This window comes from Malus sylvestris, chromosome 12 (assembly GCF_916048215.2).
Source record: "Malus sylvestris chromosome 12, drMalSylv7.2, whole genome shotgun sequence".
In the NCBI taxonomy this organism is placed as follows: domain Eukaryota; kingdom Viridiplantae; phylum Streptophyta; class Magnoliopsida; order Rosales; family Rosaceae; genus Malus; species Malus sylvestris.
This window is the reverse complement of record NC_062271.1, coordinates 30514752-30530297: the sequence shown is the minus strand read 5'-3', so window position 1 is coordinate 30530297 and position 15546 is coordinate 30514752. Positions and strand designations below refer to the sequence as shown.

The following is a 15546-nucleotide window of genomic DNA, read 5'->3' as shown; positions in this document are numbered from 1 at the left end:
TAAGAAAACCCAGCCAGCTTATAAAGGAGAAAATTTTATGAGGATCGAGAACATAATAAGTCATTGTTAAGCTCCTTATAAACCCTTGGCCAGAAGTTCAAAACATACCTAGCACACTTAAATAACTATTTTATGATTGTACATTTGTATGTATTATTAACCTTGGCCAAAACAAAACCTTAATTAGCTTTATTGATTTATGTTTTTTCCCATTGCTAGATGTAACAACTGGAATGCTCTTATAGGGATTATATACACATGATTATCCTTATTATCACACATGCATGCTCTTCATCATTTTGGTGAAATTATAATTAATTTTTTTAATTCTTTAAACTTTAATTAAGTCACCATCTAGTATTACGGTTTAGTGGTATTCCTCTTTACTTGTAAGTGAGAGGTCTTAGGTTCAATCATTGCCAAAGCGAATTTAAACCACATTAGTGCTAACCCATTGTGAGGATTAACTCTCTCCCGTGAATAATATCGTTTGTCAAAAAAAAGAAAAAAAAAAGAGTAGATTTAAGTAACAGCTAGCAACAAAGATACTTCTGCTGCTGCGCGTAGCAAATTGAGAGCAAATATGGCAAATACAAAATGACAGCAGACCTCATTTAAAATCTAGTTCCTGATTTGAATCTATCTGTCGGTGCTCACTACAAAACAAGTTTAAAACATACATATATATATCCGCCATAAATAAAATATATAATAAATATTGGAAATTAATTTATAAAATTCATGTCGACTGCCGAGAGTACTAGCTAGCTACCACATGTTTTACCAAGATCGACAAGAAAAAAAAGGTATCACATATTATTATCATTGAAAATGCACACACAAATATGCAAATTAAAATTAATTAGAATTCAGAATCAAAAGCTGGTGGCGGTGCTTGCTGTACCGTATTGTTGTTTTTCTCACCTTCACCATGCTTAGTTGAATCATCATCACCTAGAGAATGGTTTTCCGGCGAAGCGGGGCGGTCTTCTGGTGCTTGATCAGAAGGCGGTACAAGTATCCCTTGATTGTACAAAGAGCTTAGTTGATGAAAATAAGGACAAGTCCTAGAGTCAAGTGACCTCTTCTTGTTAACATCTTTTGTTTTTCTAAAGTACTTGTTAATGTTCTCCCATTTCTCTTTGCACCTCTTGGCACTCCTCGTGTAACCCATCTCTAACATCCCTTGTGAGATTCTCTCCCAAAGAGGAGCTTTCATCACGACTCCTCCGTCCTTGTCCTGATCGCCGCCACCGCCATTGTTGAAGAGGCTGCACCTTAAGTTTATCAGAGCCAGCACTTCATCTCTCGGCCACCTCTTTCCGAGGTCTTGTTTGTCATGACTAATGGAACTAGGGTTTTGAGAGTTGATGATGACATCATCAGAACTAGGGTTTTCAGGAGGTGCGACGACAACAGCAGCAGCAGCAGTAGCTCTAGATAAAATCGTCATGGTTGGAACGGCAATGGGAGTCGGGGCAAGAGTACTTGAGCTAGGACTTTGGGGTGCAAGAGTACTTTCAGTTAATGAACTAGGCGTTGTTGGGTTATTTTCTTTTTCTTGATGATGATCAAGTTCTTTTCGGCCACTAACATCGTGACACGTAGGACGATTAGGGTTTTGTGCTTGAATCGGAGAAGACGAAGTGGAAGTACTAGAATTGCTGGACGACGATGTGAACTTCTTCAAGAATTTGTTGATTGTAGCTTGTCGATCACCAGCAACGGCTTGTTCTCTCGCCATAATCTCGAGCTCCTTGTTCATCCTATCCGTCTCTTGCTTCTTCCATGCTTCTTCCCTCGCAAGCTTCTCCTCGTTTCTCTTCATCATTTCTTCAAGAAGCTTGTCGTGCATCTCTTCCTGCCGAGCCATCATCCTGTTCACAATGTCCTCACAGAAACCCTTGAGCATTTCAAATTCCCTTTGCCTTTTCCTCTTCTTAGTATTGTTCTTTGATCTAGTTTCCACTACTACCTCTTTCTCATTGTGCTCCTCAGGGTTCAGCGGCTCGGTGGTAATCACACCAATACTGTTCCCAACAATTGTTTCATTTCTCGTTGAGTCTTGATGATCTCCATCATCACTGGGCTTTTCAACCTTTTCTTTCTCATTATTTTTATCCCCGGGAGCTTCCTGATGATCATCAGCGTTTTGCTGATGAGCATCACCACCACCTTGACAGAGTTGTTCGAGGTCACTGAGAAAACTGTAGTTTTTGGTGAAGTTAATGTTGTTGAAGTATCTGCTTTCTTCTTCAAACTTCTCTTTGCATTTCTCTGCACTCCTTTTGAAACCAAGCTCAGCTAGATTCCTGCTTCCCCCCATAAATATATACCAAACCAGCAGCATCAATAAGCAAGAGCATTTATTTACTCTATTATTCAGTCCTAGCTATATATATATATATATATATATATATATATTGTAAACGAGGGGATATTTGTGTTTAGTGAATATATATGACTCTCTCCACATACACATGAGTAAACAGTGACTTAAATTCCATTAGTATTGATGAAGCATCAATCGTCACTTAATTATAATAAAATGTCATCGGTATAACCATTCAAATATATAGAATTGTGCGTAGCCAAGTTGGCTAAAGTTGTGTGTGCTCCCTTTCTGAACTCAAGTTCGAATCCCCATCTCCGTTGTCTAGATGAATTTACAATAACCCCAGCTAGCTAGTTCATCAATAAACTAATTAATTAAGATAATCATATGAATATATGAGATAAGTAATATGAACGAATTATAAATAAGCTTACCTTGAGATATGTTCCCAAGTGAACTCAGGGAACCAAATCTCCATGTTAGATCTGATCCTGAGAAGTGCAAGCAATTCATCATTACTCCAAGAATCACTAATGATTGATACATCTGATGATGCCGGTATCGATGAAGATCTCTCTCTTTCGATCTCCAAATTATTGTTTATGGAGATTGAAACAGTACTAGAGCGTTCCTCTTTCTCCTCGAGATTTTTGGGGATGGCGGCGGATTGGCGGTGCAGTTGCAGAAGCTGATTATTCTGATGAAGCTGATGGGGTTGAATTTGCAGAAGTTGATGATGATGAAGATGAGAAGGGTTGTTATTGTTGTAGGGGTCAAAGGGAGTAGCAGCAGGGACAGGGAAGGTATTAATACTATTGTTTGATGGTGGAGGAGGGAAGGAGGAGAGAGGGAGAGGGAGAGGGTGAGGAAGAGGGAGAGGGTGAGGAAGAGGGAGGGAAGTTCTTGAGGATGCTATGAATTGGTGCAACTGCTCAGCTGGGACTCCATCAAACATGTTTGTCTGTGATTTTTTGTGAGAGCGTGTTTCTCTTCTTTACCTCTCCTTTTGTTTGCTCACCGTAAAATAGCAAAATGTTAGAAACAAAGACTACAAAAACACCAAACTTCTCTCTCTCTCTCTCTCTCTCTCTCTCTCTCTCTCTCTCTCTCTCTCTCTCTCTCTCTCTCTCTCTCTCTCTCTCTCTCATCAAGGACTTATGTTGTCCTATGCATCCTATCATGGAAGAGAAAAGATAGCCCACCACACAGTTTTAGAAGAAGGTGAAGTCACCCTCAAACTGGGAGAAAATTATTGAGTACATGAAAATATGACTTGTTATATTTACACATTGACTCAATTATTACACTTATTTTTGTGAGGGTGCTCCACATCAATTATGCTTGATTATGTGACTGTTTATTGTGATTTCATAATTGGTTTTATTTATTTAACCATATCATTGTGTTCATCGTGAATGTCTATCATAATCTACCTAGTGTCTTACGCGAGAAATTGAGACGACTTGAATCGTGGTAATAGTTTGAGCTCCAAGGTGATTAACCACCGTGTTTATGATGAATGAATGTAAGATGTTAAGTAACCGTTAAGTCTGTTAAGAAAATTGTGAGTAGCTGTTATTACGCTTATTTTGTTACCAATTGTTTCAATATTTGGTGCTAAGCATGCGAGCGATTGAAACGACTTGAATCGTGGTATTAGTTCGAGCTCGGTGATTAAACCATGTTTAGAGTTGTATCACCTAGAGGATACAAAGAGGAAGAGCGGGAATTAAGTCTTGTATAGTACCCAAGCAGCAAGGGGGCGCAAGGATGAACTAGTGTGGGGGTCTAATAATTTGGGTTTGAGTTAAGTCCCTTTTAAATTTGTGTGACTAATAGTGGATTATTTTCAGATTGACTAAGTGTCTAAGGATCTCAAGTGGTGGGTTTAACCTCATTGAATCGTTATGCACTATATGTTTAACATACACGTACTATGATTGATATCTACTTTCAGTCCTACTATTTGAATTGGTGTTGACAAAACTTAAAATTCGTTAGGAACTAGCTATATATGTTAACCTTACCACTGCATTTTTCATATCTTACCTTGTCACCATTAAGGTATCCCTCGCGTTAGTTCTCGCTCCAAGTATTTCTATGTCAATGTCTCACTTCATATCTCTCAACTTTAATACACAAAAATAAAGTTTCAAAGTTAAAAGTAATGGAATAAGCACATTGTCTTAATCAGTTAACGCCAGCCACAAACTCTTTCCAATTACATGACCTAATCTACCCTTAGTAACCCAAAAGAGTCAAAACCATATAAGTAGTGATGGGATTGGGGAGTGTGATCCACGAGGGGTGAGTTGAGAATGGTGTTAGCAGGATTTATATTTGAGGAAAATAATACTTAATCTTTATACAAGATTTAATTTGTGTTTTGGTAGTATTTGGGGCGGCTACTGTCCTTTAGAATCCTATGCAGTTGCTGATGCTGATGATGGTGTAATTAACGGCAAGGATATGGCAGGACACGTGAAAACATGCAGACACTGGGACCAATTTATTTAAGGTGGGACTCTTTCGAAGGGTACAAGGGATCACAATAACTACTCTACACCTCATCAGTCAGAAATCATCGTCATTCTAAACCGTCTAATTTTTAGGTATTTTTTAATTCCAGTCTAGACCGTCTAATTTTAAGTTTTTTTTTAATTTTCATTAGTCGAAACCGACTAGCGTTTAGGTATTTTTATAAAGACTGTTCTTACAAAAAAATATTTGAATATGAACCCACATGGATTTATTAGTAGATCTTTAGAGAGAATAATAATATCGTAATTTTCTACTGTTCTTCACAATGTTTTATACTCTAGAGCATCATAATTTTCGGTAATATATAATTTCAAAGAAGAAATATCTGTGGGTCTTTTAGGGTTGGTAACTTAAACAAAGAGAATAATACTTTACATGGGGATCCATCCAACCATTCAAAAAGGAGAAAATATAAGACTGAAAATTCCCTTTTGAGTAGTTGGAACAATACTATGAAATTTGGTATGACCCATTTAGGGGTGGTTTAGGAGTGAGGTGCTTAAAAAAAAAACACCCATGAAAAAAAGCTGTGAGGGTTTTAGGTGTTTGGTAAACTGAAAAAAAAATGGCTTATTTTGGAAGCTGCTGTGAGAATAAGCTGAAATCAAAGGAAAAAGCTGAAGCTGCTATTTGCAGATTTGGAAAACTGGTTTTTTTTCAAAGCACACAGAGCTACAGTGCTCCTTTAATGAAAAGACCCACTATCAGACTGTTTTTTTTTTCTTTTCCAAAAGCACTTTTACAAAAAAGTTTACCAAACACTCTGCTGATTTATTTCACAGCCGCTTATTCTCACAGCAGCTTTTTTTTCAAAGCACAGCAATACCAAACCAGCCCTTAATTAGTTCGTTCTTGCATAAAGCAAATATTGGAAATTCATTGAGCTTTTGAAACAGTTTGAGTGTTAGATAAAGTAATAAAAGTTGGAATATTTTACAAAAGAAAGCATGAAATTAAATTTTTTTTTCTTCTACTCAAGTCGGCTTGGTGTAAAATCGAGCACGTTGACACTGTAGAATTTATACAGCCAACAACACTCAGCGAAATAATGCTTGGTTGTCGTTGTTGTTATACTAGTTAAGTCACTCGAGGCAAAAAATAATTATTGAGATTCTTGTTTTCTTGTGTGTGTTTGGTCCTTTTTATCACAGCTTTTTAATTTTAGCGAATTAATATCCCCTTGTGGGGCAAATGGGGTCTTTATGGTTGAGCACATTATTTCACCAACTTGTTATGAGTTTTATGGAAAGAGATGTATCGTAACATCTAGTTGTTACAAGGGTGCAATACATAAAGTGTCCTCCTCCATTGCAATATTTATTCAACATGAATGACTAAACATGCATCACCAGTCAATGTAGCAGGGTCGAGCTTTTGCGCATGCTTGTAACTGGGCGGTGCATGAAAGCGATGAGTGATGATAGACCTTAAATCATGTGAGTAAATGTGTTGTAATTTGTTTCACCTCTATAGTTGGCATGTGAAATCATATTAAGTATGCCTATTCTTGTGGGGTTAATATAGCCACTCGCTCACTACGAATGGTAGCAATCATATACAAAGAAATAGACTAGTAAGGTAGTAATATTGCTTGATGATCTAACGCTCGCTAGGCTTTTATTGCATGGCGTAAAATCTATTCCTCTTTCCAAAAGAGAAGGGTAAAATGTGATTGCTTATGGTCGGAAATTTTGAGTTGGATTCATAGCTCCAACTGACACATCCCGACCCGGAATGTCTACCTGGACATCCGAATTGCGATGTGCTGGCCGACACCTCGAATGTGACAAAACCATAAAGTGTAGTGATGTGGAAAATGTAAATAAATGAAAACTTAAAAGTGACTAATTTAGAGTGCGCATATGAGCGTGATTAAACCCATATCACACAAATGATGTCAGAGCATAGATAAATTGCAGTAAAAGAAGAGTAAGGACATTCATACCGAAAGGATAAGTCTCCTACGTAACAGCTTTAACCAGCAATCCTCATCGTCACGAAACCTCTGCTACTAAAATTCTGAAGGGGTCAAAAAATAAGGGTGAGTGGGCCCAAAACCCAAACCTAGAACCGGGTCAAGCCTATGACTTGGTAACCCTAACCCAGATCTGACCTGGATTCACAAGACTGATCCGATATAAAAAAAAACAAAAACAAGATAGGGGCTTATGCCCAAACCTTTGGGCCGTTACCCGACCCTGCTCAATTCCAAAATGGATCCTGGAACTTTCCTGAAATATTCTATGGCATATTCTTGGAATATTATTTGTGTCGACTTTATGAAATTTTCTCGGAAACCCTCCTAGGCTAATTTCGGCGCCTCGAGTTCGTTTTTGACATCCATTTAGTGAAATTCCAAAGTTTTAACGTAGTTGACCACTGAAGTGTCTTGGTTGACTTTTTAGGGTTGATTGTAGACTTTTTACAAAATTTGCCCAGGACCCTTTTTAGCGTATTTCGACGCGCTAATTCCGAATCCACCTTTCGTTTTTACCAATTAAATTGTTTTAGTTGAGTTTTATTGACGGGACCCAATATTATGCTTAGGTGCAATTACTATCTAAGACTTCAACCTTCCTAGCTCGAACGGTTACAACATGCATGTACATGTGAGTTGGTCTTTTCATTTTTATGTATATATATGTATATGTGATTTTTCCCAACAATTGCTTTTATAAATTATGATGCGATATGCTATGTTTAGCTTTACAATAGACATTTTGTACACTTTATGTTTTTAATATTATTTGTGAGCATAAACTTGTGGCATGACATCCTTACGTTTTACCTGCTCATTATTACATGTTTGCACGATGTCTCTTAGTTATTTGTACTATCATGGGCCAAGGACTAGCTTCATGTGTAGTTCACATGCACCGTTTACATTCACTTTGGATCTAGAGTTAGGTGTCAGCTTGTCATTTTGTGTGAAGTTTTGGACTCGTATGTGTTGCGACTAGCAGCTCACGTGATGTAGTACTAGAATGTGAAACCTAATATCTCTGCAGCGGACTTGTGTGCTTACATAAATTAATGAGCATTGATTTCTTATAATAACGGTTTGAGATTTAATGTTGAGATACTTTGTTGTTGTACCCTACATCTTAACTCACTTTTGCTGCAGGATACTTACTACATACTATTATTATAATATTTTTAAGAAACCATATACTTAATTTACAGCGAGGGATTACACTTTTTGACGCTATATTCAAACACACACGATGAGTTGAAGGATTTGTGTACAAAAGGAATAATCTAATCGTTGAGTGTAATATATGGAGTCTCATTATGAACGACGTAAAGATGTGCATATATTTCCGTTGCAACTTGTGATTTTGGTTCCAATGTGTTTCACACCATGTGTTTTGTTCTTATTGATACTATGGTAGAATTTGTGGTTCCTATGTTGCCGTTGAAGTTTGCTAGAAGCTGTAGGACTAACCTGATTAAAATTAACTTGTTAAGGAAAGAACATTAGCGGGGATAGCTCAGTTGGGAGAGCGTCAGACTGAAGATCTGAAGGTCAGGTGTTCGATCCACCTTCACCGCATGTTATTTTGTTTATATTCTAACATTATTATTATTTTTTACTTTCTATATCTATATATATTTTTATCAATATAAAATATCATTTCTTGCACGATCACCGGTTTGAGACATTGTTATTCCATACACTATGGCTGTGGCCGTCGGACCACGTGATGTTACCAATTCACATGTTGAATGAACGACATGATTGATTGTCATAAATTAGTAATATATTGTAACAATGTAACGGTTTACAATCTCATTGAAAAATTTCTCAAGCATGAAAATCAAAATTTTCCCAATCATGTCGCCGATTCTTTGTTCTGTAGTACTAAAACACAATTTCATCCGTGTGTCGATTAACAAAACCAGTAGGAAAGTTAAACATTGATCAGTTCCAAAAGGCGAGATCTTGATGTATGGAAGAGTGCCATCGTTGTTTTCTCCCGTGCCTTCAACTTATCCGTCCTTACAGAGATTCTGATGCGCGCTTTAGTTTAACGTTTTGTGAAACGCAACCTGCGAGAACCAAGATATAGACACATGAAACACCAAACCTGCTCATGAATTTTTCCCTTAGTAATGTGGTACGCATTCGAAAGAGGGATACTGACAGAATACGAAAGCATTTAAACGAGGCACATACCGATGTTGATGTCTTCAGTAGCTCTCTGATGGCCATTGTTGCATAACATGAAGCTGGGAGAGTAAAGCTCAACTTGAGAGCCATTTGAGTTTCCTGAGGATTAGTGTCACTGAGGGATCCAACTTCCGGCAACTTTTCTCTGTTGCCCCCGATATCATTGTCAACGCACTCTGTCTGTTTTGCGTTGTCATGCAAACTTCCGTCTCCATTTAGACTGGCTGGATCCTCTTTGTCTACGCTAGCGGGTTTGGTTTTGGCAATTTTGTCCAAGTCGGTGTCCACCAGAGGTATAGTACCATCACTGTATTTTAGTATCCCCCTGGAACAATAAAAATCAAACATATTATTGTACACGATTTATTTAATAACTGAAGTTATATGTAAAGATGAGAAAACGAGAGTAGCTATACCATTCAAAGTCCATTGGTTTTTGGAAGATGCGTCTATAATTTCCAGTCACGCTTGTTATTGAGAATTCCCTAAAAAGAGAAACAAGGTGAGTGCATTTTATTATAACAGAAGCACGTGACGTGAGAGAGGTAAGAGGCGAGCTGAGGGGTAAAAGAGGAACCGTACTTGACATCATGTACGCTCTCTGTCAAGCTGATTTCATCCTGATTGATATATATAAACAACAATCCAGGAGGAGAATAAGGCAGATTAAGAATTAGAGGGAAATAAATTTAGGAAATCAAATAAATAACATTGAGCGTTTTCAGAAAAATAAATAACATGGAGAAATCGAGAAATTGTTGCTGAGAATAAGAAACCTTCTTTGCCAAATCATGAAAGACATCAGCAATATCATTTTCTGGAAAAATGACCCTTGAACTGCAAAACAACAAAGTATTAAATAGCTTCAGCAACCTTGAGACGGCCCGGGAAGTATACAATGAGGGAAGACAGTCAACTTTTCCTTACCCGGGCATAGGAAGGACAACATCCTCAATTGTATAATTTCCACTCTGGATATCTTCTGCAGTTACAGCCTGCCAGATGGGAACCATCTTAATATTTCCAATCTTTTAAATTAAAAATTAAAATTAAAATCCACAAGGTGGGTTGCATTTGTAGATTAAGGTACTAAAGTAGCTGTAATCATAGCATACTACTTAGAACAGCAAGGGAAATACTCTCAACAACCTGGACACAACTAACCTTCACAAGACTAAGCTTTTCCTCAGGAAGATTTGTGTCAGCTATATCGCCTAAATCATTAGGATCAAGTGTATCATCACCATTTTCATCTACGCACTCAGAACTAACAACTTCTGTCACTTTTTCAGTCTCATTTCCTTTACAATATACCAAGTCTCCCAACACAACTTGGTCAGTTCCTGTCATCGTGGAACCAAATTCGTTTTACAAAAATATAGGATACAAAGATAGTTGCAATAAAGCTTTGCCAAAGGTAACAATAATGATGGTGACGCAACCAGTCCACAATATTTTGACCCAAAAAAAAAAAAAAATCAGTCCACGTCATGACCTCTCAAAATTAATGAATTGGTGTTGCTCCAATGAATGAATGGGGGTATACCATATTTCTTCACTCTCATACTCGCTGCATGGTTCCACAAATAGCTTTGGTAACTATGTACATACCTGAAAAAAGGGTGAAAATAATGCACAAGAAAGTGGTAATGCCATTGCACCCTTATATATATTGTATATATGTTCAACTGTGGCTAGATTAAGCTCGTATTGAGTGACTTGAGCACAAAAAACGCATAACATTAACTTAAGATTGCCTCCATTTACGAAATTAGAAAACAGAAACTAATTCTGCCGGAAAATCTCTTACATCATCCTCAAAGTTCTAGGAATAGCTCTCAACGCCTGCAAGTAGTTTCCAGGACATTTCTTCAGACACTGCAACTGTATGAGAACAAAAAAAAGTAAAAAATTAATGATCAGCCATGATGCACAAGATGAAGTAATCCAATTCAGTAAAATCATACAATATTATGATCACCATGCCAGATGCATGAAAATCATGTAAACGATGCACAAGCGAGGACGGGGAAGGATTACTCTAATAAACAAAAGGATTTAGATATAAATCTTAGTCTTTCGGGATAGTTTATAGAATCAAGAAAAAAACTAGCATGTCCCAACAAAGCAATCATAGTTGGTGACTTGGTTACTTACTATTGCTCTTTCAGAAACCAGATGTCGAGGTAATTTCCTCAGGGTCCCTTCAATATCATTAGTTTCCTTATAATATTCTCGTGCCTCTGTAATCACATTCCTTTGTAATCGAAGTTCAAGTTAAAGAAAACAAATACCAACGGAACACTATAGCAGCATGCACTAAACAGTTTAGCAAGAAGTAGTCAAGTATAGAGATGAAAAGCAAAGTATCCTCACAACACCCAGAAGCACAAAAGGATATCCCCTTCTCTTGGATCAAGGAACATGCTTACGGTAGATTTCCACTCTCCTCTGAGTAGTGACGCTCCAATAAGGTGAGTTGGCACAGAACCGCTTCCAAATCGCTGAATTCATTACCATGCATGCTATAAGTTATCTTACTAACCACCACAAAATGTAATCCACATGCCTTAAGAAATTAAAATTCTCATCGCTAACATATAAATAGTCTTAAAAACATTTTCTATTTAAGACAACTTATGAGAAACATACAGCACACGTAATGACTTGAAAGTGTTTTTACATAGCTTTAGATACAAAAGGCAAAACAACCACTTTTGCCAAAAATAATGAATAAGACACCTACACATCAATAACATTAGCTTTAATTGCATGTAAGGAGTCTAAACCAGGACAAGATATACTCACAGAGAGAGAGAGAGAGAGAGTACTTGTAAACCGAAGTAGTTAATAAATCCCTGCTTTCCCAAGGCACTTGCGGAGGCTTTGATGGTATCTTCCGAATCTGCAACAACTCCTCTGACAAGTAATGTGAGTGCACACAATGAGCAAATTAGATGGTGAATAATAGAATTAGCCATGAAATATGTATTATTCAAGCGTACGTAAATGATTACAGGGAACATGCTTACCTCAATGTAATTGTAAACCAATTTCCCAAGAGTTGGCCAAGGACAAGTCCTTCGGTCACATAACTGGATAAATGCAACTATCACATTAGTATGCATTAAAACCCAACTGACCGGGGATACCAATAATTCACAATTCATCAGCCTTACCAGAAGTCACCCACTTTGATACTGATCAACCTATCATTAAGAGCAGCTAATTTACTTGCAAGCTTCTTAAAAACCGTTACCTGGAAACACAACAAGAAAATGAAGTTCATTAACTCTTTGGTAACCACTACTCGGACTAGAAAAACTGGCAGTCAAGGATTCATGGCAGTAGACATACGTTGGAAGGGAGTTACTGTGAGCCTAATAACTAAAGGATATTCAACTTACGAAATATCGGTCATAATCCTCTTACCCACTGATTAGATAACAATCAAAAGTGAGCTCCTACGTGTTGCTTGAACAATATGTAGTTTTAAAGTGGATTATCATAAGTCTGATATATGAAGGTCAATGAGAAGCCATTCACTTGTGGAGCAAATGTTTCGTCTAGAGAAGAAAATATACAATATTTAAAGGCATAAGCAGAAAGATTAGCAAGTATCAATTACCCTCTGAGTTGTGACAGCACGCTTATCCTTTGTACCCGCAAACCCAAAGGACCTTGGTTATGGAAAAAAACAATATAAATACATCAAAAGAAAAGTAATATGATACCTATACATTAAGTCAAAGATGATAAACAAGTACTATAAATTTCTACATATCTAACCAATCTCAACTGTTTACATGGAAACCAATATTCCAAATTTTGCTGTCATGTGGTGAAAATTAAGTACAGAACTAACTAAAAAACAACTATATTTCATCACCTCTACTTCACAGGTACTTGCTAAATATTTAATGATGACCACAGAAAACTTTGACTTAATAACATCGGTATGGCCAAAGATGCTGCAAATGGACCTTAATGAAATCAAAGACAACAGATTACTGAAATGCACGCTTAATTATATTGAATGCGTTGACTACATCCATGCATGCAGAAAGGACACTTAAAGCAAAGAGTGACTCTATAATGAGTTTCTTAACCAAAATCCTCATATATTTTTCAAAAAAGGAGCAACAAAACCCCACTAATTACCATGTAAACAAATCCAGCAGTGGAGATGTTAACTTGCCAAGCATTGTCAAAACAGTAGTCATATGCCAAATGGTGTTCAAGTCAATTAGTTGTCGGCTGGAACCCATACCTGGACACCAAGCATCTTTCCTATAACTCCTAAGGCTTCCTGTGTATCCTTGTTCTCCTTGTAAAGATGAAACCTGTACATTCACGTCAAAAGAACCTTTCAGATAAGCTGACACAGAGCTTTAAGCCCCCAAAAGAAAAACAAATCTAGTTATTATTTGCATGCAAACCGACATGGGAAGAAGAAAATTAGTTAACAGCTACATATAGAAAACACTTGATTCGCCGCTAGCCAATTGCTCTCATCAGTCATTGTTAAGGAGGGCACTTCAGGGAGAACAGTTTCAAAAGAATAAAGGAGAATGGTGCAGATTAACTAATAAGTGTTCCATTGCATGCATTACACATGATTACATATATGAATAAATCAAACAGCTCTGCTGTCCAACTACAGCAAATCCCAATAAAGATATTTAAAAGAGAAGAATGACCTAAAAGTACCCTTTTACCTAAGGAATTTGCCAACATGCTCTGACCAATCCTCTGAACCCCTGCTATCAAAAGGTTTATCACCTCTTTCTTTTCGTTTTCTGGAATTTCTGCCTCTGCTGTTCTGTCCACCTGAATTTATCCTCACCCGGATGCATTTTGATGAAGCATCTGGTCCATCAACTGTGTCAGTGACAAGGAACTTGAAGTGCTGCTTAAAAAAATTATGCACTGCCTGGGAGAAAAATAATGTAAGCCACAAATGAAACCGAGAGAGTCAACTGGGTTTCATTTACTCATTTTGAATATGGTGGTAAAGGTGGTTTATGCAGATTAAGTTTGGAAGAATTATATGTACTTTTTCACATTAGCGGAAATCAAATACTCAGTTCCACCCTGACCTCTCTGATTGCACAAGTGTCATGTCTATGTCTCTATGCAAAACACTATCGAAATTATAAATAAAAGAAAAAAAGAAAAAAAGATAAGACTGAAAAACTAACCGTTCGATGAGATTTATCATAATCCGGGGAAAGAACAATAGGCATAACACCATCTTCGCCACCGGAATTAATTTGTTTGATAAAAGTTTCCAAGCGCTCAGCATCATTAGGACCAGCAAGAGCTCTAAATGATTCAATTTCGGTCGTATAATCTTTACTTGTACCATCACCTGTCGTTGTTCCACTTTCCTGAACTGCCTGAATACGCCCGAAGAATTATACTTCCCATAAATACTAAATTGTACATACACATACGTACTTCGGATGAAATCATGAGAACAAAAGTATGAACTTATTTACCTCCACCGGCGCATCCAAGTTGGTCAAATGAACAACATTTCCCTCCTTATCTACTTCGTTTACCATAAAATCCGAATACCTATACGATTTACCAAGAAAAAATAATAAGCTTTAAGATATCGACAAATAATTTATCTCTAAAAATAATAACTTATATGCAAATTACGAATCCAATGAGGAAAATAATAAAAAAAAAATGCTGAATTTCATATCCTGTGGTTAGTTTTCTTCAAGTTCCTAACTTTACAGCAAAATAATACTTTCATTAAATTTTCCTTCATTTTCTAGGCATCCAAGCACATCGTAACGACATTAAATAACTTGAAAAATCCCAAACAGAACAGAATGCTCAAATTTCTCATACAAATTTATAATCCAGACCTTTGCTTTAAAATGCCGCGAAATCCAGGGAGCTGAGAGATGTAGCAGAAGATTCCGACGTCGGATTCCTCCGTGGTTGTCGCCACTAGGGCTTTTAAGGCGGTGGTTAGCGGTGGTGGCGGAGGAGTAGCAGAGCAGTAGGGTTTTAGCATAGAGAAGCATGATGGTGCGGGCTCAAGCCACATTTTGATTTTGGGGATACCGCTTTTTCCCGGGAAACGCACTGTTTCGTTCCCATTCCAACTGTTCCGTTTGACAAATTTCTTTTGTTGATTGTAAATTGGCCCCTTAAACTTGGATATTGTTCCAATTTGGTCCTCAGATATTCTTTTTCCCATCTTAGGTTGACCTAAGCTTTTGAAACCTTGAGGGAAACAATGATGTTACGGCATGTATACCAACTAAGAATCAGAGTAAGCAGGAATCAGGTATTCATATTAAACTGTAATTGTTGAAAATCGAAACGAAAATAAAATTGATTCTCGTTATAACGATTTACAATTCTCCCTATTTAGAGTGAGATGAATTTTCAAAAGCTTACCGAATTCTTTTTGTCTAGTTCAAACTCTTTCTGATGACTATTCTAGAATCGCTAGCGCTTAACTGATGTTGAACAA

The 15546-nt window shown here is 37.2% G+C and overlaps 2 protein-coding genes and 1 non-coding gene across 7 annotated transcripts; 1 reads left to right on the top strand and 2 right to left on the bottom strand.

The window, feature by feature from the left end:
• Window positions 1-687: 687 nt before the first annotated feature.
• LOC126593649 (trihelix transcription factor GTL2-like) lies at window positions 688-3458 on the bottom strand. Its single transcript, XM_050259740.1, has 2 exons — window positions 2770-3458; window positions 688-2312 (listed from the first exon to the last, which is right to left on the bottom strand). The coding sequence occupies exons 1-2, from the start codon at window positions 3288-3290 to the stop codon at window positions 863-865; spliced, it is 1971 nt and encodes a 656-aa protein (XP_050115697.1). The 5' UTR covers window positions 3291-3458; the 3' UTR covers window positions 688-862.
• A 4898-nt stretch (window positions 3459-8356) lies between these two features.
• On the top strand, window positions 8357-8429 carry TRNAF-GAA (transfer RNA phenylalanine (anticodon GAA)). Its single transcript has one exon. It is a non-coding gene; the product is annotated as a tRNA-Phe (tRNA).
• Window positions 8430-8598: 169 nt separating this feature from the next.
• LOC126591955 (multisubstrate pseudouridine synthase 7-like) lies at window positions 8599-15157 on the bottom strand. Of its 5 annotated transcripts, none has more exons than XM_050257686.1 (20): window positions 14930-15153; window positions 14549-14627; window positions 14249-14446; window positions 13766-13980; window positions 13318-13390; window positions 12676-12732; window positions 12227-12306; window positions 12080-12142; window positions 11879-11966; window positions 11449-11551; window positions 11205-11308; window positions 10858-10931; window positions 10543-10658; window positions 10212-10390; window positions 9975-10042; window positions 9824-9884; window positions 9591-9667; window positions 9464-9556; window positions 9054-9372; window positions 8599-8926 (listed from the first exon to the last, which is right to left on the bottom strand). In XM_050257686.1, exons 1-20 carry the CDS (start codon window positions 15112-15114, stop codon window positions 8900-8902), a joined length of 2259 nt encoding a protein of 752 aa, XP_050113643.1. In that variant the 5' UTR covers window positions 15115-15153; the 3' UTR covers window positions 8599-8899. The 5 variants fall into 5 exon arrangements, with proteins under 5 accessions (XP_050113643.1, XP_050113645.1, XP_050113644.1 ...); XM_050257688.1 differs by having other exon boundaries at window positions 9464-9532; window positions 9630-9667; window positions 14930-15152; XM_050257687.1 differs by having other exon boundaries at window positions 10594-10658; window positions 14930-15152.
• Window positions 15158-15546: the final 389 nt, after the last annotated feature.